Source organism: Gopherus evgoodei, chromosome 6 (assembly GCF_007399415.2).
Source record: "Gopherus evgoodei ecotype Sinaloan lineage chromosome 6, rGopEvg1_v1.p, whole genome shotgun sequence".
NCBI lineage: Eukaryota > Metazoa > Chordata > Testudines > Testudinidae > Gopherus > Gopherus evgoodei.
The window spans coordinates 115523038-115547085 of NC_044327.1; the positions used below are offsets into that span (position 1 = coordinate 115523038).

The following is a 24048-nucleotide window of genomic DNA, read 5'->3' on the forward strand; positions in this document are numbered from 1 at the left end:
GTACTAGTATGTGTATTTCCGGGTAGGATTTTCATGAGTTTTTATAGTGCCATTTACATGCTCTAAGTAACAAGAGTTCTCATGATCTCACTGTATTTTCATTCCAAGAGGAAGTATAAATTGACCATGAAAAACATCAGTGAAAATCATAAATACAAATATGTGTAGCATAATATCTGGTTTTCTGCAAATCCCAGATGCACAACCATACCACCAAAGGAGGAGCACTCGATTGCATGAGCTCTGTGCCTTCCAAGCTGCTCTGCAATCCAGCATTGTGTACAAAAATGCCCTGCTTCCCACCTGCCCAGCGTGGAATCAAATCTGAGTTAGTGCTGAATAATGTCTGAAACAGCAGAGAGCCAAGAGTACACCATTTTCTGGGGATAGCATGTAGCTACACAAAGGCTGAAATTTACACATAGCCATTGTGTGTCTAAGAGTAAATTCTGCTAGCATTTATAGACATTAATGAGATGGAACTGCTGGAGATGAATGAAGGTTATTTTAGGGCACGTCCACACCAGAAGTGCTACATCAACACAGCTGCATCACTGTCCAATGAAGGCGCTCTATGCTGATGGGAGAGCGCTCTCCCATCGGCATAATTACTCCACCTCTGCGAGAGGTGGAAGCGATGTCAGTGGGAGAGTGTTTCCCGTTGACATAGCGCCAGTGTGGACAGCACACTGCTTTAACTTCCGTTGCTCAGAGGGGCGTCTATTTCATAGCTCTGAGTGACGCAAGTTAGATCAACTTAAGTAGCAGTATAGACCTGCCAAAAGGCTTTGTTTTCACTGACACAAAGCTGTTGTTGTGTGTTTGTTCTTTTATTGGCAGCAAGTTAACTAAGAGGTGATAGTTATCTCATTGTAAAACCTTAAGTGGAGACAAGGGACTTACAGTGTTTACAATGAGGCAAACTAGGCGAGGTCAACACTCTCCTCTCCTACCGCCCTGTGACTGACCTCACCTAGTTTACCTTATGTTGAAAAAGCTTCAGTGCTGTGCCTCCAAGGGACTGCAGTATATACATAGTTAAGACAAAATACTATAAGGTAAACTAGGGCCACGTCCAGACTACCCGCCGTATCGGCGGGTTAAAATCGATTGCTCGGGGATCGATATATCGTGTCTAATCTAGACACGATATATCGATCCCCGAGCGCGCTTATATCGATTCCGGAACTCCATCAACCCCAACGGAGTTCCAGAATCGACACAGAGAGCCGCGAACATTGATCCCGCGCGATGTGGACGGGTGAGTAATCCGATCATAGATATTCGACTTCAGCTACGTTATTCACGTAGCTGAAGTTGCGTATCTAAGATCGATTTCCCCCCCTAGTGTGGACCAGCCCTAGGTGAGGTCAGTCACAGGGCTGTGAAGGGTAGGACAGCGTTGACAAACAGGAATGAGGATATGGAGGTGGATATTACCACATCTGAGGTAGAAACCAAACTTGAACAGCTTAATGAGACAAAATCGAAGGGCCCAGACAATCTTCATCCAAGAATATTAAAGAAACTGGCGCATGAAATTGCAAGCCCATTAGTGAGAAATTTTAATGAATCAGTAAACTCAGGGGTTGTACCGTACGACTGGAGAATTGCTAACATAGTTCCTATCTTTAAGAAAGGGAAAAAAGTGATCCGAGTAACTATAGGTCTGTTAGTTTGACGTCTGTAGTATGTAAGGTCTTGGAAAAAATTTTGAAGGAGAAAGTAGTTAAGGACATTGAGGTCAATGGTAATTGGGACAAATTACAACATGGTTTTACTAAAGGTAGATCGTGTCAAACCAACCTGATCTCCTTCTTTGAGAAGGAGACAGATTATTTAGACAAAGGAAATGCAGTAGATCTAATTTACCTCGATTTCAGTAAGGCATTTGACACAGTTCCACATGCGGAATTATTAGTCAAATTGGAAAAGATGAGGATCAATATGAAAATTGAAAGGTGGATAAGGAACTGGTTAAAGGGGAGACTACAACGGGTCGTACTGAAGGGTGAACTGTCAGGCTGGAAGGAGGTTACTAGTGGAGTACCTCAAGGATCGCGGTTTTGGGACCAATCTTATTTAACCTTTTTATTACTGACCTTGGCACAAAAAGAGGGAATGTGCTAATAAAGTTTGCAGATGACACAAAGCTGGGGGGTATTGCTAACAAGGAGAAGGACCGGGATATCATACAGGAAGATCTGGATGACCTTGTAAACTGGAGTAATAGTAATAGGATGAAATTTAATAGTGAAAAGTGCAAGGTCATGCACTTAGGGATTAATAATAAGAATTTTAGATATACATTGGGGACACATCAGTTGGAAGCAACAGAGGAGGAGAAGGACCTTGGAGTATTGGTTGATCACAGGATGACTATGAGCCGCCAATGTGATATGGCTGTTAAAAAACTTAATGCGGTTTTAGGATGCATCAGGCGAGGTATTTCCAGCAAAGATAAGGAGGTGTTAGTACCGTTATATAAGGCACTGGTGAGACCTCACCTGGAATACTGTGTGCAGTTCTGGTCTCCCATGTTTAAGAAGGATGAATTCAAACTGGAACAGGTTTATAGACGGGCTACTAGGATGATCCGAGGAATGGAAAACTTGTCATATGAAAGGAGACTCAAAGAGCTTAGCTTGTTTAGTCTAGCCAAAAGAAGGATGAGGGGGGATATGCTTGTTCTTTATAAATATATCAGAGGGATTAATATTAGGGAGGGAGAGGAATTATTTAAGCTTAGTACCAATGTAGACACAAGAACGAATGGGTATAAACTGGACACTAGGAAGTTTAGACTTGAAATTAGACGAAAGTTTTTAACCATTAGAGGAGTGAAGTTCTGGAACAGCCTTCCAAGGGGAGTAGTGGGGGCAAAAGACATATCTGGCTTTAAGACTAAGCTTGATAAGTTTATGGAAGGGATGATATGATGGGATAGCTTAATTTTGGCAATTGATCTTTGATTACCAGCAGATAAGCATGCCTAGTGGTCGGTGATGGGATGTTGGATGGGATGGGATCTGAGTTACTGCAGAGAATTCTTTCCTGAGTGCTGGCTGGTGAGTCTTGCCCACATCCTCAGGGTTTAGCTGATCCCCATATTTGGGATCGGGAAGGAATTTTCCTTCGGGGCAGATTGGCAGAAGCCCTGGAGGTTTCTCGCCTTCCTCTGCAGCGTGGGGCATAGGTCACTTGCTGGTGGATTCTCTGCAGCTTGAGGTCTTCAAACCACAATTTGAAGACTTCAATAACTCGGATATAGATTAGGGGTTTGTTATAGAAGTGGATGGGTAGGGTTCTGTGGCCTGTTTTGTGCAGGAGGTCAGACTAGATGATCACATTGGTCCCTTCTGACCCTAAAGTCTATGAATCTATGACCTCACTTACTTTAACTGATGGTAAAATCTACCTTTTTTTTGTCAGAGAAGATACAGACAAAGATTGTTTCTTCCCCTCCAGCACATCACTACAGGGACAGAGTTAAGGTTGTTTGGGTGCCTTGATGTTTGCATTCCTTTTAAGTTTATTCTTAACACAATATTTCCTGGGCTTTTACTGCTTTGTTTTTTTGGTAACTGGAACCATATGGTAAGTTACTGATGTGTACTCAAAAATTATGTTTAGCAAAGTACGTTAACTGGACATAAATACTAATGACGCAACTCGTAACATGCAGTTCTGACAATGGATAAACATTTTGATTTGCTGCTTGCTTCTAAGACATTTTTCTTGTAGTCTTTAATGGGGAAACCCAAGAATCAGAAATGTCAAACTTAATATGTGAAAGTGTAACATGACCAGATGAACGTTCTACTAATCAGAATCTTGCATATAACAAATCTTGTTGTGACTGAAATGGAAAAAGCTGGGGCCAGTCATACTGAGTTTAGTGCCAAGACAATTCCTAGAGATTCTGCATTATTCAAAGAAACAGATTTAAGTGCCTTCTGTACTATATTATAGGAATCAAAATAGCTCTCTGGGAAGACTGTTTTAAAAATAAAAAAATCTATTAAATTTCACCCTGTAAAAAGCTATTTTAATGGAATTGACATTGTAAAGCATTTATAATCGCCTCAAATTAGATATTAACAAACATTCTGTTGTAAATTACCAAATTAGCACAATGGTCAACAGCTAAAATGCATTTTGACAGTATACTGTCATTTTAACAATCCACAATGCCTTTCCTTGTTCTCAAACAGCTGCTCTGAAGATTACATTTAAATTGCTGAAATTTTACCTAACCTATTCTTGTAAAAACTACAACTGGACAGAAGCTAAGTAACTACTCCTTGAAAACTCTTTGTAATAATTGAAGTTCAGAGATGGTTTTCATGCTATCAATTTATATTCCATAAATATATTACATTTAATTGGGGTATTTTTTTCATTTTCAGCCTATTTCACATTTTGTGAATATTTAAAGTTTTATGATGAAAATTTCAACTACTACTTATAATAGAAAAGCACTAGATGTTAAGTGCAGTTCTATTAACATTTCTAACATGATTTGACACGTTTAACAAGTTACAAGAATAAAATAAATTTGATAATTTTCTCTTTGCTTTTATGCTACTTGCCAAAAATTGCTCTTTTAATCCTTCTTTTTTATGTTTGCACTTTACTACTTTTTGTCACGCTCGCTCAACTTTCAAGATCTTTAACCGTGAAACACTTACTTTATTTCTTTCATCTAGTTATGCTGGGCTATCATATAGCCCTAGGAAGAATTTCTGGCTATTTGCTACTACATTACTAGTTTAATACCACAGCAAACATAATATGCTAAAAATGCATGTTTGAGTGAAGCATATTACATTTTCTATATACATCAACTCAAAGCATGTATAAAAAGAACCATTACCAAATTGTGCAACAACAAACGTTTCATACATTAAACCGTATGGCAAATCCTATGTTTTATTCCATCTTTTAGAACAGATATTAGACAGTACCTACATCAGTTCAAGTGATTTTTCTTTGAAACACACAAGAAATATTTAAAGGGTAAAATACTAAAAAGAATAAGTTTCTTCCCACTCCTTTACAATGTGATGTGTTTAATTTTACTAATCTACTTGTAGTTAAACAATGTATTACAAGTAAAGAAAAACTTACTCTAAAATAAAATTCTTCATTCCATTTTGGATTCAGTGTCTGTAAAAGAAATTAAATTTTTTTATACAAACAATATTATTAAAATCTTAAATTCTACTGAGGCTGTCGGTACATTTGCAGTCACTTACAAGTGCATGCATGTGACAATCTCTGTTAAAAGTCAATTTAAAACAACCCTAATATTTCATAGCAACAACCACCAAGAATAAAAACATTGTTGTCAAATGATTTAAAACTCATTTACCAAACAAACTGAGCGTGGGAGGGTATTTCAGCTGGATGATCCAGAAATAGATGTTAACTATAAATAGGAACCTATCAGTAGAAGGGAAATGATTGAGGACCTATGCAGAGAGATCGTAATGAAGACTAATCTTAATGAAATGTTTTATAACATAAACCAAAGTAAAGAAAATGATCAGTTTTAAATACAAGGATGAGTTTAGTGGTCAAAAGAAAGTTATGGCTCTAGACTGCAAAAAGGTATCACTTGTTTTCGCTGAATTTGCTTAGGACTTTTTTCCCCCAGTTTCCCAAATAAAGACATGGAGCACCACAATTTTGTATTAAATGATTTGAGTAGAATATACACTTAGCTTACAACATAAAAGGAGACCAAATATAAGATTATCAAGATGAACAGATTAGTAATAAGAATATTAGCAATATGTGTAATTCAGTTTTTGAAAAATAATCTGAAGTGCCCATTCATCTCATTTTAATGTCAAATGATTTTCCCTCCCACACACATACTTGCACCCTTGCCCCCTGCCCCTCTCCCCTGTCTCTCTCCACCCTTATTATTGATCATCCCTGCTCCATACAGCTCAGAATTGGGGACAGAACGTTAATTCTCCCAAAAAGCCAAACACAGACCTGAAGCTATATAAAATTGTGCTACAAGACCACAAGCTGTCCTTAATCACAGGCTCAATACCAAGTATCAAAGCATTCTAAACAATCCTATGACTCCGCACATTTCAAGGAAAACTGCAGTGATCTGTTTTATCGTCATGGGAAATACTTGTTTTTAAGCTTCCTAAGTCTATCATGCCATTTTTTCCAACAAGTTAAAGAAATACCTGTCACTAGTTCAGTATTTCCATTGTCATGAGGGACAACAATCCCACTTAAAGTGAGGGCTTTTGTTCTAGTTGGCAGAGGGAAATGAGGTCTTGCACTTAACTCAATAGTATTTGTCTGTCTGTATGTGATGTAACAGCTTCTGAATGCTTTATCCACTCAATTCCAAAATTTCAGGGAATGTTCTAAGCATCAGTGGGCAGAATCTTAATGGTTTTGGTGAAAACTAGAAAAGCAGAAGAAGGAAAAAGAGGAATACATGGCGCTCCTAGCATCTGATCAGCAGAGCCAGCAGTTTCAACCACCAATTCTCTATAAATCAAAGAACCAGTTGATAGCGGCCATTAACACCTTCCAGAGTAGCAATGCCTCCATCTCAGCTCTACCCATCAATAGTTTTAAAATGTTGACATCCTGCATGATCCATCTCCCAGACAACCACCACCACCACTACCCTCCCACAAATGGTGGGGGGCTGTGGGGAAATAGAAAGAAATGAAGAATGGAGGACAATGAGCCACTGACATGAGGGGGGAAATGTGGGGAACACAGAATTCCTGGCTTAATGGAGTAGGGAACCACTGGAGTCCCCGATACAGAGCGGGATGGGAGGGTGGCACCCAGGGAAATTGAAGGGAGGAAGATTGGAGGAACGCAAAGAGCCCCTGGTGTGTGCAATGTGCTCAGCCTTCAGAAGCAAAAAATGTGTAACTGTCCTTATTTCCCAATAGGAGACCAAGACTCTAATAATGTCCTCAGAGACATTCTAGGCCTCATCATAGGTGCTGACTCCGTGGTTGCTCCAGGGCTGGAAACCTCATGGGGAAAAATTAGCGGGTGCTCCGCACCCACTGGCAGTGAAGGTCCCCTCAGCTCTTCCCTGCCTCCTCCCTGGAGCGTGCTGCATTCCTGCTCCTTCCCCTCCCTCCCAGCACTTCTGCTCACTGCCAAACAGCTGTTTGGCTGTACTCGGGGAGTGAGGGGGAGGAGAGGGGACACAGCGCACTCAAGGGAGGAGGCAGGGCAGGGACTTAGGGAAGGAGGTGGAATGGGGGCAGGGTAGGGCAGGGACTTGGGGGAAAGGGTGGAATGGGGCAGGACTGGGGGCAGAGGGGGATCAAGCACCCACCGGCAGGAGTAGAAGTCAGTGCCTATGGCCTCACTGAATGCCAAGTACAGGTCTCTCGCAACTTACGCGCATTTAACATGCGCGATTTCAGCTTTATGCTGAAAGACCTGGAGTCCCGGACGGGGCGTGGCCTCAAGATTTAAAGGTCCTGGGGCACCAGCTGTGGATGGGAGTCTCAGGGCCTTTAAATCACTCAGGGGACTCCCAGCTGCAGAGGTGGCTGGTAGCCCCTGAAGCGAATCAAAGGGCCAGAGGCTTCAGCCACCGTGGAGCTTCGGGACCTTTAAATGCACCCCCTCCCACTGCCGGAGCTGCGGGCAGGATTTAAAGGACTCCTCCGCGCTCCCCACCAGGGCAGGAAGCTTAGTGGAGCCCTTTAATTCCCGCCCGCAGCTCCAGCAGCAGGACGAGGGGGCATTTAAAGGGCTTCACCGGGCTCCCCGCCGGAGCCCTTTAAATCCTGCCTGCAGCTCCGGCGGTGGGATGGGAGGGCATTTAAAGGGTTCCACCGGGCTCCCCGCCTCAGAGGGAAGCCCGACAGAGCCCTTTAAATCCCGCCCGCAGCCAGCAGCGTGGGGGGCATTTAAAAGGCTTCACTGGGCTCCCTGCCACAGCGGGAAGCCTGGCGGAGTCCTTTAAATGCCCCCTCCACCCCTGTCCCACCGACCGGGGCTGCGGGTGGAATTTAAAGGGCTGGGGGTTCTGACTGTATGCAGTTTTCGCATTACGCGATAACCACGGAACGGAACCCCCGCCTAAGATGCAACAGACCTGTAGTTGTAAAGTAGCTACAGCACTCAACCCAAGATTTAAGAATCAGATTTTGGAAGGCACTACTGATCTGTACAGAATGTAGAGCATGCTTTCAGAAGTCTTAAAACCAGCACTACAATGTGGAAACTACAGAATCTGAACCACCGAAAAAGAAAATCAATTTTCTGCTAGTAACATCTGATTCAGATGATGAAAATGAACATGCGTTGGTCTGCACTGCTTCGCATCATTATCGAGCAGAACCCATCATCAGAAGGGATGCATGTCCTCTGGAATGGAGGTTGAAGCATCAAGTGACATATGAATCTTTAGCGCAACAGTGCCATGAGAACGCCTGTTTTCACTTTCAGGTGACATTGTAAACAAGAAGCGGGCAGCATTATCTCCTGCAAATGTAAACAAATTTGTTTGTCCGAGCAATGGGCTAAACAAGAAGTAGGACTGAGTGGACTTGAAGGCTCTAAAGTTTTACATTGTTTTATTTTGAATGCGGCTATTTTGTGCATATAACTCTACATTTGTAAATTAAAATTTCATGATAAGGAGATTGCACTACAGTACTTGTATTAAGTGAATTAAAAATACTCTTATTTTTACAGTGCAAATATTAATAAACAAACAGAAAGTAAGCACTGTACATTTTGTATTCTGTGTTGTAATTGAAATCAATATATTTGAAAAAAAGTGGAAAAAACATCCAAACATATTTATATAAATGGTATTCTATTTTTTAGTCACTTGACAGCCCTAATAATTATTCTGTTCACAACAGGAGAGTATTCAGCAGCTTTTTCCTCTCAGGGTTCATGACTGTTATCAGTAATAAAAGGCAGTGAACTCTCTCTCTCTCTCTCTCAGCATTATTATTATTTGCGCCTGACATGAGTGCCAAAACAGATTTGTCATCACATCAAACTTTGGTGGGTTAAGCTTGGTGCATGTATTTTTCAATAAGATAAAGAGTTATGGAAGGCACACCCATGTGGGCAAAGGGCATGTCCCAGGGAGATGTCTATTTCTTGTAAAATATTATCCATTATCACACTATCCACCACCACCTCCCCGAGCACGTGCAGTGCCTCGGGCCACTCCCTGCCCCAGAGCACTCAAGATTTCGTCTAGGGTGACCAGATGTCCCGACTTTATAGGGACAGTCCAGATATTTGGAACTTTATTTTATATAGGCGCCTATTACCCCCCACCCCATCCCGATTTTTCACAGTTGCTGTCTGGTCACTCTAATTTATAAGGGGTGTATAGTAAAAGTCATGGAACGATCACAGGCCATGAATATTTGTTTACTGCCCGTGACCCAGCCATGACTTTTACTAAAAAATACCCATGACTAAAACATAACCTTAATCATTAGCCTTGTTGGAGGCAATGGGGTTACCACAAGAATGTTGGCAAGATTGGGCCCATAAACAGCAATTACCCTTAAATACTGAGTGAGTATAAGATGGCAAATGATTCTGGATAAGGCGATCCAGTGAAACATTTAATCACAGTAGCTACTGGAACCATAATATTAATTTTAGCACTTCCTTCAGTTTAACTGTTGGTTGGTGCTTTTAAAAAGAAAGTATTTTTCAATATTTGCTTTTATAATGTGAGGAAAGACCAGGTCTAGAAAGCAAATGCTTATAACATTATACAAACAGTGTCATGATACTACACTTTTCCTCTTCACTCATTAACAGGGTTGTACTGCTCTTCAAATATCTAAAATCAAACAGAGACAATGAAAAGTGACGCTTCCCCTCCCCCCAGATATGGAATAAGAAAATCTAAGTATTTTTAAAACAGAAGCCAAGCAGATTACATTTGTTTAAATATTCAGGACAGGGATTGCCGAGGAGACCTACACCTGCATTTGTCTCCTTTGCACCTTATTTTTTGTGGAGGAATTACAAGATATTATGTATTGCTCTGATTACAAATATAGGTACAGACTAGCACCATATAGGTGGAGAACATGAAAGTGTCCAGTCTGAGGTCAGGAGAGGTGGTTTCTCCTCTCAAATTTAGAAGTCTGGGCTTTACCAGCACATTGCCCTTTTTCTTGAAGCCTAATGCTTTGCCCTTTCAGCTAAGTTCGTATACTTGCACTTGCAGATTCACACCTTTGCATCTTTGGTATCTGCAGCTGTGACTATTTTAAGAAGAGAGATACTAAGAAGTGTAAGGACACTGTTTGCCCAGCAAAGGCAGAGTGGTTATCTATCTGTACCAGGAAACAGAGTCTTGGGAGAGAGAAAGTTGTTCCAGGGGAGAAATAAAAAAATAAATAATTTTTAAAAAAAACCACCTGTGACAAAATATGGTAGGAGTTTCCCCTTTAAGAATGTTCATGTCTTCCTCACATTTACACAAGCACTAAATTTCTCAGTATGTTTATGAGCATTATGATTATTTTCATAAGTCAGTTGTAGAGGCAACTGTTTTTATTTAATTTATTTTTCAGGATTTTGGTATTCTGTAGCTCTGTATTGTAAACTGTTAAATTTTTCAATACAAATAAGTTTAAAACTAAATTTAAACAAAATACTTTATGGCCCTTCCTCATGATGTTGTCAAACATGACGCTTATTTGGAGTGTTTATTACATTCCAAAATTTAAAAAAATATTAGCATCATCCTCCTCTTTGTAACTAGATAAAGCATTAAATTATATTTTGTATATTACACTGAATATCCTGTATAATCAGTGTTTCTCAACCTTTTTGATACCAGGGACCAGCTTTCTGCCTTCCAAAACTGTGTCAGGGAGGTCTCAGAGACCGGACTGGTTGTTGAAAAACACTGCTCTACATTACATTGCAGTTTTCCTTTCAAAGACAAATCCTCTACCTGGGTCTCCTTCATTAATGCAGAAGCTAGGATGTAGTTCCCATGACAACCTTTATACCTATTGGAAACAATGGAACATGGACATTTTGGGAGAACACTGAGGTTCTGATTCAGAAAAAGCATTTAAGCATGTGTTTCACTTTAATCCCAGGATTTATCCCAGCGGCTTCAATGACACTACTCCTGGGTCTAAATTTAAGTATGTACTTAAACGCTTTGCTTAATCGGAGGCTAAAAAACCCCAGCAACAAAAAACAAAAAACACAGACAAGAGAACATACAATCAAAAGTACAGCACAGAAATACTACACAGGATCCTGGCAGTCACTACATAGACAACAACAAAACAGCAGCAGCCTTACAAACAATATACTAATAAAGAAGGAGAAAATCCTCCAAGAGAAAATACATGAGCACCAAAAAAGCTGCTATACCAATTAGAACAGAAGAACAAAATTCCAAAAGAAATAAGCAAAACTAGGTTTTCCATCCTTTCTCGGCATCATCGTACACTGGTATTCTGAGTGCAGATTATACGGAAAACAGAAAATAATTGCCTTCCCTACTTTCCATCACAACACGTTGAAAACAATCTCAGTACAACTCCAGAGCTACTGTCTACTTCACAAGAACAAAACCTCACTGTTTTCTAGCAGACGTAATCCCTAGTCCAGTAAACAGCACCATGGAGGCAGATCCATTGACCTCAATAGGGCTCCAAGTGGAGTAAGGGGTTTACCGCTTTTACGAGGGCCTATGTCGCCAACCTTAGAATCATTTCATATGTTATAAAATTATATTGCCCACAACCAGCAGCACCCCACATTATTGCTTACAAGAGAAGGAGCCTTCTGCCACCTCAGGAACTTGTCTACAAGGGAAAGTTTTACCAGTTATAGCTATAAACCCCTATATGAACCAGGATAAACTGATTTAAAGCAATTTAAATCTACTATTTTAATTATGACTTAAATCAGAAAACAGGAAACCTTGATTTAAATTACTGACTTTAATTTTGTTTTGTTATTTTCCTAAAGAAAGGTTGGTTTTCATTAAAACTGCTTGATTTTCAACTAAATAGAGCCTCCTGTACATTAAATGTCGTGCTTTTTTTGCTAGCCAGGAGGATATCCTTATATCTATACATGTTTATTCAAACAATTACTAGGCTTAAAATTTATGTATTCAGTTTTCTTATTTTTATTGTGTTAAGAAATTAATCATGCACCATTTTCTACATATTAACTATTAATTTTTTAATTCATGATTTGTATTAAGCTCTGTCTGGATGGAAATTAGAAATCAATTAAAGTTAACAAATAATTTAATTTTTAATTAGTTATTTAAATTAGTTGAGAAAAATTGATAAGAAAAAAGTTTATCAAAACATGTTTTGCATTTAAAACTGATTATAAAAATAAAATATATTCTTGCCATGAATAAGACCCATAGCTATGATAATACAAAATAATAAATCAATCAGTCAATCGTGGTTAGTGGATTTATTGTTTATGATCACCACGTCCTTTAAGATGTCATCAACTCACTCTAATTTTTACTATAAACTGGAAGAGGAAAACAAAACTTCCTTGCTTTTTCAACTCCTAGTTTTTTATCTTTGAATGAGCCATTAAACTGAACTAGTTGAATGAACTGAAATGAAAAAATACCCTCTTTGAACCTGCAGAAAAAAAAGACTACTGCTCTAAAAAGCTGATTTTGCACTTCAGTAAACTATGGTTTCATGTGCTTAGCCGGCGACTTCCACCAGTTCAGTGGTTTGCCTTTCTTTTAAACTTGGGCAGCAAATATATACTGTTTATTTTTATATTTAAATGGATGAAAAGTTATACCTATTTAAAATTTAATTTTAAATAGGTATATTTGTAAAAAAGGAAAAAAGTTATTTAATTTAAATTTTAAAAAATCTGTTTTACTTAAAAAATAAAAATCAGTCAAGAAATGAACTTTTATTCCAGTATAAAAAAGTGGACTCTTTTTTTCTTCATATAGTTTAAATCCCATTCCAAGCAACAAATTAATCTGTTAAAAAAGATACTCTTCAACTGGAATAATATTATCTCTCTCTCTCTCTCTCTCATTATATTTTTTATATATATAAGGCAGGTTCACATACCGCCTTGTATGCGAACCTGCCTTGTATCAGGTTGCGTTATATCGGGTAGAGGTGTATATGTTCTTTTTATATATAAAAGAGAACATATACACCTCTACCCCAATATAACGCAACCTGATATAAGGTGGGTTCGCATACAAGGCGGTAAAGCTCTGACATGCTGCTCTGAGCAGCGTGTTAAGGGTGCTGGGCCAGGCAGGGGCCCGAGGGGTTCGATAAGGTGAAGAGGGTCTTGGGGTGGACAGCTCCCCCCCCCGAAGGGTCTGGGGGGCAGGAGCTGTGGGGGGGCACTTTTTGTGGCTACACAGTTCCAGAGTGGCCCGGGAGATTAGCGGGGGACCAGGAGCAGCCAGCTTTGCTTCCCTCGCCCCGGCCCCAGCCATGTTGCTCAGGGTAAGGGGTTTGGGGGAAGGGATCCCACCCCCACCCCGCACTCACCAGCAGCAGCCGAAGTGGAGAAGCCCAGCCCCAGCCCACTCCACTCCGCCAGCTCCCAGCTGCAGCACTCCGCTTCCTGCTGCAGGTGAGTATGGGGGGCGTCCTTTCCCCAACCTCCCTGCACTCACCTGCAGTGGGAAGCAGAGCGACACGGCCCCAGCCTCTCCACTTTCCGTGCCCGAGCCCCAGCCGTGTCGCTGGGGGACGACTAGGGAAAGGTCCTGCACTCACCTGTGGAGCCCACAACTGGGAGCTGGCGGAGTGGATCTGGCTGGGGCTGGGCTGCTCTGCTTCCTGCCGCCAGTGAGTGCAGGAAGGTTGGAGAAAGGACCCCCACACACACTCACCTGCAGCGGGAAGCAGAGCAATACGTCTCCAGCCCGCTCCACACTACCACCTCCCAGCCGCGTCGCTCCGCTTCCTGACGCAGGTGAGTGTGGGAGGCATCCTTTCCCCAAACCTCCCTGCACTCACCTGCAGTGGGAAGCGGAGCGCTGCAGCTGGGAAGTGGCGGAGTGGAGCGGGCTGGGGCCAGGCTGCTCCACTTTCCACCGCTGCTGGTGAGTGCCTGTCAGGGGGCGGAAGGGAGGGTGGATAGAAGACAAAGGGTTGGGTAAGGGTGGGGTTCTGGGGGTGATTAGGGATGGGGGTCTCTGGAGGGGGCGGTTAGGGAGCAAGGAACAGGGGGGGCCAAAGCAAGTTTGATATAACACGGTCTGACCTATAACGCGGTGAGATTTTTTTTGTCTCCCAAGGACTGCATTATATCAGGGTAGAGGTGTACTATATCTGTTTAAATTCAAATCTTAGGTTCTACTAAAGAGAGACTTTCCCCATACAGACCAGGCTTAAACATTTTCCATTGATATAAAAAGAATAAGAGTGCAATTCACGATAGCAGGTATCAGAGGGGTAGACGTGTTAGTCTGGATCTGTAAAAGCAGAAAAGTCCTGTGGCACCTTAGACTAACAGTCTATTAGTCTATAAGGTGCCACGACTCTTTGCTTTTACATGATAGCAGGATGACAGGTGAATCCTACTTATGAAAAAATATTCCATTATCAAAAGAAAGCCTCCCACATATCTGTATTGTTTTGTTATAAATGTCAAGGGTATTTAAAAACAATTCCCCAAAACACTATATTCTATGCTGTTACTGTAGCAACTAAGTAGCTAAGTAAGCTGAATTTTTCACTAAGAATTTTCACCAAAACTAAGAACAGATTTGGATAGGCTCTGAAACTAAAGCAGGTAGAGACCAAATAGATTTTAAAGACGAAAACATAAGATCAAAAACACTATTATTAACAAAAAAGGAGTTTCCACATCAGTGTAATTAGCAAACCCCTGAGGGTTTTGTTTTTTAATTCCTTCAATTTTAACTGGTTTTTATTTTTCACCGTTCTTACTCTTAGACCATGGGCGGGCAAACTTTTTGGCCTGAGGGCCACATCGGGTTTCCAAAATTGTATGGCGGGGCAGTTAGGGGAGGCTGTGCCTCCTCAAAGAGCCAGGTGTGGCCCAGCCCCCTATCTGAACTCCCCCTGCTTCTCGCCCCTGATGCTCCTTCCCTGCCCCCTGCCCCCGCCCACCAAGACCCCTGCCTCATCCACCCTGTAGTTTGCCCACCTCTGTCTTAGACTCTGGTCCTGCAAGGAGCTCCAAGGAAGCAGATCCCTGTACCCACAAGATATGTCTACACTGCAATGAAGGGCCAGCATTTTAACTCAGGCTCAAGCCTTCTCCTCCTCCTACCTCCCTGCCCCATCAACACACAAATTGTGCTAACCCGAGAATGCCATGGGGGGTGGAGGGTCAAAGCCTCATTGAAGCAGGGACCCAGGGTTCAAGCCCTACTGCTTTGTAGTGTAGATGCAGCCCCACTAGATTCGTGCCTGGGGATCTACCAAAAGTATTCCACAATCCCACAGGCCAATGTTCTTTGTCCTCTGGACAGTCACTGTATTACAAAGGGTTGGTGCAGCCACATTTTGAGAGGTTCTAGGAAGTCTGAGATATGAGTGGTTGGATTCGGGCCAACCTAATGCAGTGTAGAAGCTGGAGCCCCAGGTTGGACCCCAGCTTCAGCAATTCCTAACCTTGGGTTACATATAAGTAACCACTCAAGCCTTAGATTAAGAAACCCAAGGTTTGCTAGCTTGAGTTCTACTAACTCTGGGCTTACACTGCAGATTAGACATTCACAGGGAACAACTGTAATATCACGGCCTCTGTTGACTCTTTTGCTTTTCAGACAGCTTGGACAATGTATTTTTTGTTCCACTGTGTCTTTCTCATGTACTGACGTGGTGATGCAGTGTTTTGAAGATGAGGTTCTCTCAATTTCTAATTGCACTTTATTTGTAATGATAAAATGAAACTGAGAGTGGAGGTCGTCTGTTTTAAAAGTTTCTTTTCTGGTGTCCTTTTTTACTCGACAAATGGGGAGTTCTATCAAGCTAGAAAAACTGTATGGGGGGGAGGGAATCAGTGAAATTATGATACCAAAGAGAAAACAGATCAAAAACGTTTTAAATAATTATTGTAAAATAAGATAGAATACTAGGGCATGACTTTTCTTCTAATCTTTATTAAAATTATGGCTTTTTCCCTTTTTGCCATAACATCCAGTCAACTTTAATTGTAAGGAAGCAGGTAACCTCTAAAATTTTGGCCTAATAGTGTCTTTACACTTTTCACTGAAGCTTGAAATTAAAAACAAACTAAGAAAAAAAATACCTTTATGTTTGGTACCAGTTGGAAATGATTTTTTAAAACAACCTTCAGAGATTATTCAAAATGAGTTTCAGTAGTTCACAATTCCGCCTTACATTTTAATGCCCACATCAAATATTTTAAAATAGATATAGAAAGACTTGGGAATTAATAGTTTAATATTATTTTTAAATAAATCCTACAAACACAAGCAACATTGCAATTCAGCACATCAAACCTCAGCTGAGAAGTTTTTGATATAAAGTCATTATTTTATGGTTCACAGTCTGCACTTGGCTACAGGCAAATGCATGCACTGGCTTGGAAGATTTTGATAAAAAAGAAAATGTTATCCAATATACATACAAACGTTCACATACAATAACTTTAAATCAATACTGTAATATCATGTAGAGAAGAAGCATACTCCAGCATTCTCAATACTTCCAGAACACAGTGAAGAAAGAACCACTACCTACCTTTTTTATAGTTTTTGTCTGCACCAGAGCAAGTTCTCTGTTCTCATCTGCTACATACAGAGAAAGCTTCACATAGGGGTCACTGCAAAAGAAGGTGTCACATTTAATATGGTTATAGTTTTACTGACAACTATAATAGATGCAAATTCAGTGTGAATTGTTCATTTAGTCTCATTACACAAATTAATGGCTTCAAATAAACCTAGTAAAAAACTTGTTTACTGCTGCAAAAGTCTCAGTATTAAACCTATTTTAACATTATTTAATCAACAAGTGCAAACAGAAATGTGTTAAAGACTAATTATAGTATCAGAAAATGAACTGAACATCTGTTTTTTTTCCACATAACAAGAAACGACTGAGATGAGCAGCTACCTGAGATGAGCATGCACTTAAATGACCAAAAAAAAAGTGTGTGTATGTATATGTACACACACAATATATATATATTATATATATTTATATAATAAAATTACAGAAATCTAGAACTGGAAAGGACCTTGATAGTCCCTGTACTGAAGCAGGACTAAATATTATCCAGAGGATGTACACTGTCAGGCCTTGCCAACTTGAAGACACCTATCTTGCCTAAGTAATTTTTAACTATCTGTATTCTGCAGATCTTCATCTGATTTCCCATTGGTCCACCATATCCATTTAAAAGAAACCATTTAAAAGAAATTAATGGTTTTGTTTCACTCAGAATTAAAATAGTAATTGACCAAATTCTAACCTTTGGGTTCTGGAAAAGGTCTATTGAAAATGGCAGGGGGCAATAAGGATGGAGACAGGAATGATCTTTACTGGTCAAGCCGTCACTGTTTTATATCATAAGATATCTCCTAATACACATGTATTGGCACCAGCCAAGTGGGGTGGAGGGTGAGGAGTTAAGACCACAGACTCTCAGCATGCCCCTTCTTTTTGATGTTCCAATCCATAGCATTCCAATGTTTCCTGGGCCTATCCAGCCCCTCTTACTCCCAAGCCTGAGGCAATCACCACGTCTTCTACCAGTGCCTGGGTCACTATGTGAATCTAATCCCCTTCCCTGGTGAAGCTGGCATAATACCAAATTTGTAGAAAGGAGGTATTATCCCCAACTCCTGAACCCACAAAGGCCGTAGGCAGCTACCATTCCCTTCCATATTAAATTTTATCTTCATTGAGGGAAAATCTCACCCATGCAGCCAAGACCAGCTGCTACAGCTCCACTAGCCTCTAAACTCTTTCCTTACCTGATTTCATCTCTCGGGAAGGGGAAAAGTAAACCCATTCTTAATATGGCCCTTAGAATCCCATATGTTATGCTCCCTTCATTCTTCCCTCCCTCACCTACGGAGAAGAGCCTTCCTGAAGAAGGTGGTGAAGTGTTAGGGTAACATCTAGGGCCACTTTTCCCGCCAACACTGGGGATTTTCCTAGGAAGGAGACTGGGTGGCCCAAATGGAGTACACACTTTGAAGTGGCATGTTATTGTGATCCAGCAGAGGGATTACTGAGTCCTATTGCATCAAACCTGCACAGTGGGCCATCCAGTCTCATTCCTAGGAAAATGTGCACGGCAGTACTGAGAAGTTTCAAAGTATATGAAAGAACTCTCACAGCAGCTGAAGGAGAAGAGAATCCGGTATGCTACAGGAACCTGAACTGCCCCATACCAAGCTTGTGCAACTCCCAGTACCACCATTCACTCTGGGGTATCAACTGCAGCCTGCCCTTCATGGTTTAAGTGGCAGCAAATTGCTAGGACCCAACAAATCAATTAACGCATCCTGCTGCTACACAGCGGAGAAGCAGAATAACCTCACACAGACTCAACACCAGAATGTGGGACTGGACTATTCGCTCCACCTAAAGAGGAAGGAAATCCTTAAGAGAGTAGTAGCTAGACTGCTGAACTCCTTCCATGTCATCTTTCCAAGAATGCAACACAGCCAATGGGATGGAATTTAGGCCTGACCGGAGAAAGGATGCACAAGATAGATTCAAATGATCATCCAAATTATCTGAAAGGATTTTCTGAATCGTTCATGTTTGCATCCCCACTACTTTTCATTAAATGAAATCTAATTAACTAACTAAACTACTTGATAGTATCGCTATGGCGCGCAAGTAAATTTACACCACACAAGAAGTTTAATTTACCTTTGAAAATGAAATATCACAGTAGGATGAAGAAAAGAAAAAATAAATACTCCACACTGTGCAGGTCATTATATCAATAGCTGAACTGCTGAAAATGTAATTAAATTCACACTAATCCCCATGGTTTAAATGAGATTAAAGCATCACATTAATAACAAAAAATGTATCTAATTCAATGGAACTGTAGATTGTTTAATGCATAACATTTACTATCTAATATTTACTGTCACAATAACCTAATAAAAATGCAGAGTGTACTAGACACTAATTGAAAATCAGGTTATTTTGTTAGACTTAGTAAAATGTTGCCTGGTGGGGAGGAGGGCAATGTCCAGCCATACCAAATGCCCCTCTCAGCCTCTGGCCTCCCACAAGGCCTAAATATCCTTCACATTATCTTGCTTTCATTGTCTCCGACCTACCACCACTGGCTGAATTTTTAGCTCACTCTGTTCAACCACTGGGGGTGTTTGTAAAGAATGGTATTGAAAGATTATCACGGCTATTAAAAATTCAAAGACAGATTCTGACCTTGCTCATACCAACATAAATCTGGAAGAGCAAATCTATTCAATTTTATAGAATTAGCCCTTGTATAAAAGAGAGCATAACCAGGCTCTCAGACTTCCAGCTGTGTCATATAATAAAAAAAATGTGAGAGGGCTGCTCAGTAATCAGTCTGGCATTCGGAGTATATATGTAAATTAAGCATGACATGTCAATGGAAGGGACCAGCTTGTCATATCTGGAGTTTCAGCTTCAAGTGTACTCTTTCTAAAGGATTTCGCTCTTCAGTCACTTTACCTTCAATTCCCCTCATGCAGAGCAAATCTCTGCACTTCAGAAATACGTATCTCAAGACATCAGGTAAAAGTTCTATCCAGAAAAGTACAGAGACAGAACATACTGGCCCAACAGTAGGGATGGCCAGATCCTAATTGGCATATACATTTACATATTGTACAAAAAGCAATAGAAACAACCATGTCAGCTTGCACTTCTAAACATGAACATTAACAGGTGAATAGAAACTGTTTGCTAACTGCAATAAAAGTAAGACTGCATTATACTAACAGAGCCATCAGAAAGAACAATTTGGACATTAGCCTGTGTATCATTTGTTTTTAAATATTAATGAAATATTACAAATATATAATAGCTTTTTTTGCCTTTAATTGCTTCAAGTTAAGTCCATTGTGCAACCACCATTTCATGTAACTTCAAGTTATTTACTTCCCTACTAACCTATGCACTTGAGCTATCATTTCTATACAATTTTTATAGATCCAATCAATTTGAAGGAAAACGTAAACAGACACTCCATAGACACTGAATGATTATACATTCACTCAAGAAAAATTTTGTCAGTAACCAAATCCTAGAATTCCAATCAATAGCAGAGATTATACCAGCCACCTATGTACAGCAAAGTGTGAAATTAAGAGACTTGGGTACATAGTGTCATTGCAAGACTGAGAAGCAATAAGAAACATATGCTTTGTGACTAGTCTGTGATTAAGCTATTTTGGAATTCAGTCCTGCAAGAAAAGTAAAAACATTTTGGAATGTTACCCACTCCTCCCTTTCTCTCAGCCCATGCTCTCTCTAACTGAATTATCACCTTCACTTTAAGAGGGGGAAAAAATCTGTTACTAACCTTTCTGTAACTGTTGCACATGTTCATTCCAACATAGCTGTGTGCATGCCCTGAGCATAGTTGCTGGAAATTTTTTCCCTTAATGGTACCTGTCCGGTTGGCGCTAATGCCCTCTGATGTCACGCATTCACATATGTCAGTTAAAGGGGCCCTGCCAACCCCGCACCCCTTTGGTTTCTTCTTATCGACAGACTCCATAAAAGGGCATGGAGGACGGGATTGGGAATGGACATATGCAATATATCTTGAACAACAACTACAGAAATGTTAGTAACTGTTCTTTCTTCTGGTGTTCACACTTGTCCATTCCAATGGAGGTGACTCACAAGCAGTTGCACAGGAGGTGGGCTTGGAGTTCAAGAACAAGCTGACTGCAAGACTGCGTGGCTGAAGTTGGCATCTCTAGCCTTTCGGGTGATGGCATAACGTGCTGAGAACATGCGCACCAAGGACCAGGTTGCTGCCCTGCAGATGTCCTGAATAGGAACTTGCGCTAGAAAAACAGTCAAAAAGGCTCGTGATCTTGTGGAATGAGCAGTTAGGTTAGCTAGAGGCAGTATGCCATACATGAGGTAATCCAAGACAAAATCCTCTGGGCGGAGATGGGAAGGGCCTTCATTCTCTCTGTTATCACTATGAACAGCTGAGTCAATCTACAGAACAGTTTAGTCCTTTGTATATAGAAAGCTAAAGCCCGTCTAACATCCAAGGAGCGTAGGAACTGTTCCTCTGTTTGCATACAGTTTTGGGTAGAATACTGGCAGAAAGATTGCTTGACTGCAGTGGAATTGTGAGACCACCTTTGGGAGGAAAGTCCGGTGTGAACGCTGCCGTACCTTATCCTTGAAGAAGATTGTATATGGGGGCCTGGATTGCCAAAAGCCTTCCGGCCGAAGCGATGGCCATTAAGAAGGCCACTTTTCAAGAGAGGTGCAACAGCAAGCATTGCTAGCAGCTCAAAGGGTGGACCCATACATTTGGACAGGACAAGGTTTAGATCGCAGGGAGGAATCGGTTCTTTTACCTGTGGAGTGTACTCTCTCCAGAGCTTTAAGGAAATGGATAACTATCTTGTGTGAAACACTTGGCAACTAGGTCAATGGGAACCAGCGCCCATGCAAAGGCCATTTTGGAACCCATGGAGGTTTCCGCCAGGCCAGGGCACGATCTCAAGATGTTCACACACTGTGGCCTTGGATAGTAGGGCATCTCCAGTACCACACCACGAGACACCTGACCCAGGCTTTGGTGCTGAGCCTGGCACCGAGCCTCAGGAAGAAATCCTGTGAGAGTCTCGGTCAAGACAAGAGGGAGGGATGGAGGCTCCTCAGCCAGTCATAGCCTCTTCCTCTTCCCCAGATGAGGTAGTGGTTGCAGCATGTGTGTCCCCACCTCAAGATGACAACAAGGCCTACCAGGACTTATTAAAGCAGGTGTGTATGCATCATAATACAGCCTGTATTTCCCTCTTTTCTATTTTTAAACCACACGCCCTGGTTCATTCAGTGCACAGGAGAAATCACCAAGTATGCAAATTAACTGGAGGGAGAGAGTGGTGGATTCTCTCTCAGGTCACAATGTGACTGCTTAGTTAGCATGGGACAGTAAACGTTGCACTGTGCAAAGGGTAGGGAGGGGGAGAGAAATCACACTTTTCCAGTGTTTTGATTTTCCTATCGTTTGTCAGGAAACCAATCACATACGAACACAAAATGTGCATTTGAGATCAATCCCCACACGCTAATTAGTGGCTGACATTTATTTCAAATTCCCCAAGGTGTGTTTACAAAAAGGTGTTGGGGGGGGAAAGGGGGTGGCAGAGTGAGACACTGGGATACAGACACCGTTAAACTTAAAATTCTGGCGCAACCTTAACAATAGTACTGCTACTGTAAGACCAAATTGTTAAACTTAGAGGAATGTTGAGGATGTTAAGTAATCTGACTGGTAAATTTACAAGTGTTAGGTCTCTAGTAATACTCTGCTCATATGAATTTAAATCAGCCTTTTTTTTTTTTTTTAAGTTTTATGCCACTTCTTCACCCACCCTCCAACCCCACTTTCTATGGTAGTAGGAAACACCACACTGATGTACTTTTAAAAAAGAAAACAACACTGAATATATAAACATGTATGATTAAATTCCAGTGCTGTTCTTCAAACCAGTAATTCCTCACAACTGATATGCCTGAGAAAATGTTCTTTTATGCACTTCAAATATTATTTCTCAAAATAAATCACCATTACACATTTAATCAAGCATTCTTGCCAGTACACAAGCATAACTGAGCATGTTGATACATCTCTCAGAATAGTATTCAGTACTTGGCAAGCACTGCTGCAGATCCACCCAAGCAGCAGCTCTCAACCTGTCCAGACTACTGTACCCCTTTCAGGAGTCTGATTTGTCTTGCGTATCTCAAGTTTCACCTCACTTAAAAACTACTTGCTTACAAAATCAGAGAGAAAAATACAAAATGTCACAGCACACTATTACTGAAAAATTGCTGACTCTCATTTTTACCATATATTATAAAATAAATCAGTTGGAATATAAATATTGTACTTACATTGCAGTGCATAGCATATAGAGCAGTATAAATAAGAAATTGTCTGTATGAAATTTTAGTTTGTGCTCACTTCACTAGTGCTTTTTAAGTAGCCTGTTGTAAAACTAGGCAAATATCTAGATGAGTTGATGGACACCCTGGAAGACCTCTGTGTATCCCACGGGTACGTGTACCCCTGACTGAGAACCACTGCACCTGAGGAAGCACTTAAGAAAATCAAGCATTTGTTGAACAGACAGTTTTGCACCTAACTGGTCATCACATGTACTTAGAAAAAATAGAGTTTAAGGCCAGCAGCGACCACCAGATCATCTGACCACTTGTGTATAACAGGCCACCAATACAATCAAGCACCTGCACTCTAAACCCAACAACTCACATTAGACCAAAAGTAATAGAAACCCATGGAGACTAAACTAGCATATGCCACAGGGAGACCAAGCTACACCAGTGAAAGAGACCCCTGCAATGCAGGGAAATGATTAAATGAGATATACCCAAGTGACCTGTACCCACACAGTGCAGAGGAAGGTGAAAGTGCCCAAGTTCACTGCCCAAGTTTCACTGGTGGAAAACTCCTTCCAGACTTCACATACGGCACTCAGACCGTGAGCGGGAAGCATCAGCCCAGCACCTGACAGAATGCTCAGTGCCACGTCCAGGGGTGAAAGTAACTTAAAGGACGTACTGATACACCGGAGTCCTGAGCAGGGCGGGGTCTCGAGCGGAAGAGGCAGGGCCTTGCATGATTCAAAGGCCTTGGGGCTCCCTTTAAATCACCCTGGAGCTACCAGCTGCAGGGGCTCAGCTGCGGAGCTCAGGGGCAAATTAAAGGCCCCAGGACACTGACCGCCATGGAGCTCTGGGCCCTTTAAATCACCACAGGAGCCCTGCCGTCGCTATCCCAGGGCAGCAGTGCTCGGGCTAGGGCTGGGGT

At 41.2% G+C, this 24048-nt stretch overlaps 1 protein-coding gene across 6 annotated transcripts in view; it reads right to left on the bottom strand.

Annotated features, from left to right (window-relative positions):
- Positions 1 to 24048, bottom strand: part of NEDD4L (NEDD4 like E3 ubiquitin protein ligase) — a 362300-nt gene that overhangs the window by 180246 nt on the left and 158006 nt on the right. For all 6 annotated transcript variants that reach the window (XM_030565980.1, XM_030565979.1, XM_030565982.1 and 3 more), the window contains 2 exons: positions 16737 to 16818; positions 5131 to 5169 (listed from right to left, as the gene is read on the bottom strand). In XM_030565980.1, coding sequence (XP_030421840.1) covers positions 5131 to 5169; positions 16737 to 16818 — 121 coding nt within the window. The remainder of the gene's footprint in view (positions 1 to 5130; positions 5170 to 16736; positions 16819 to 24048) is intronic.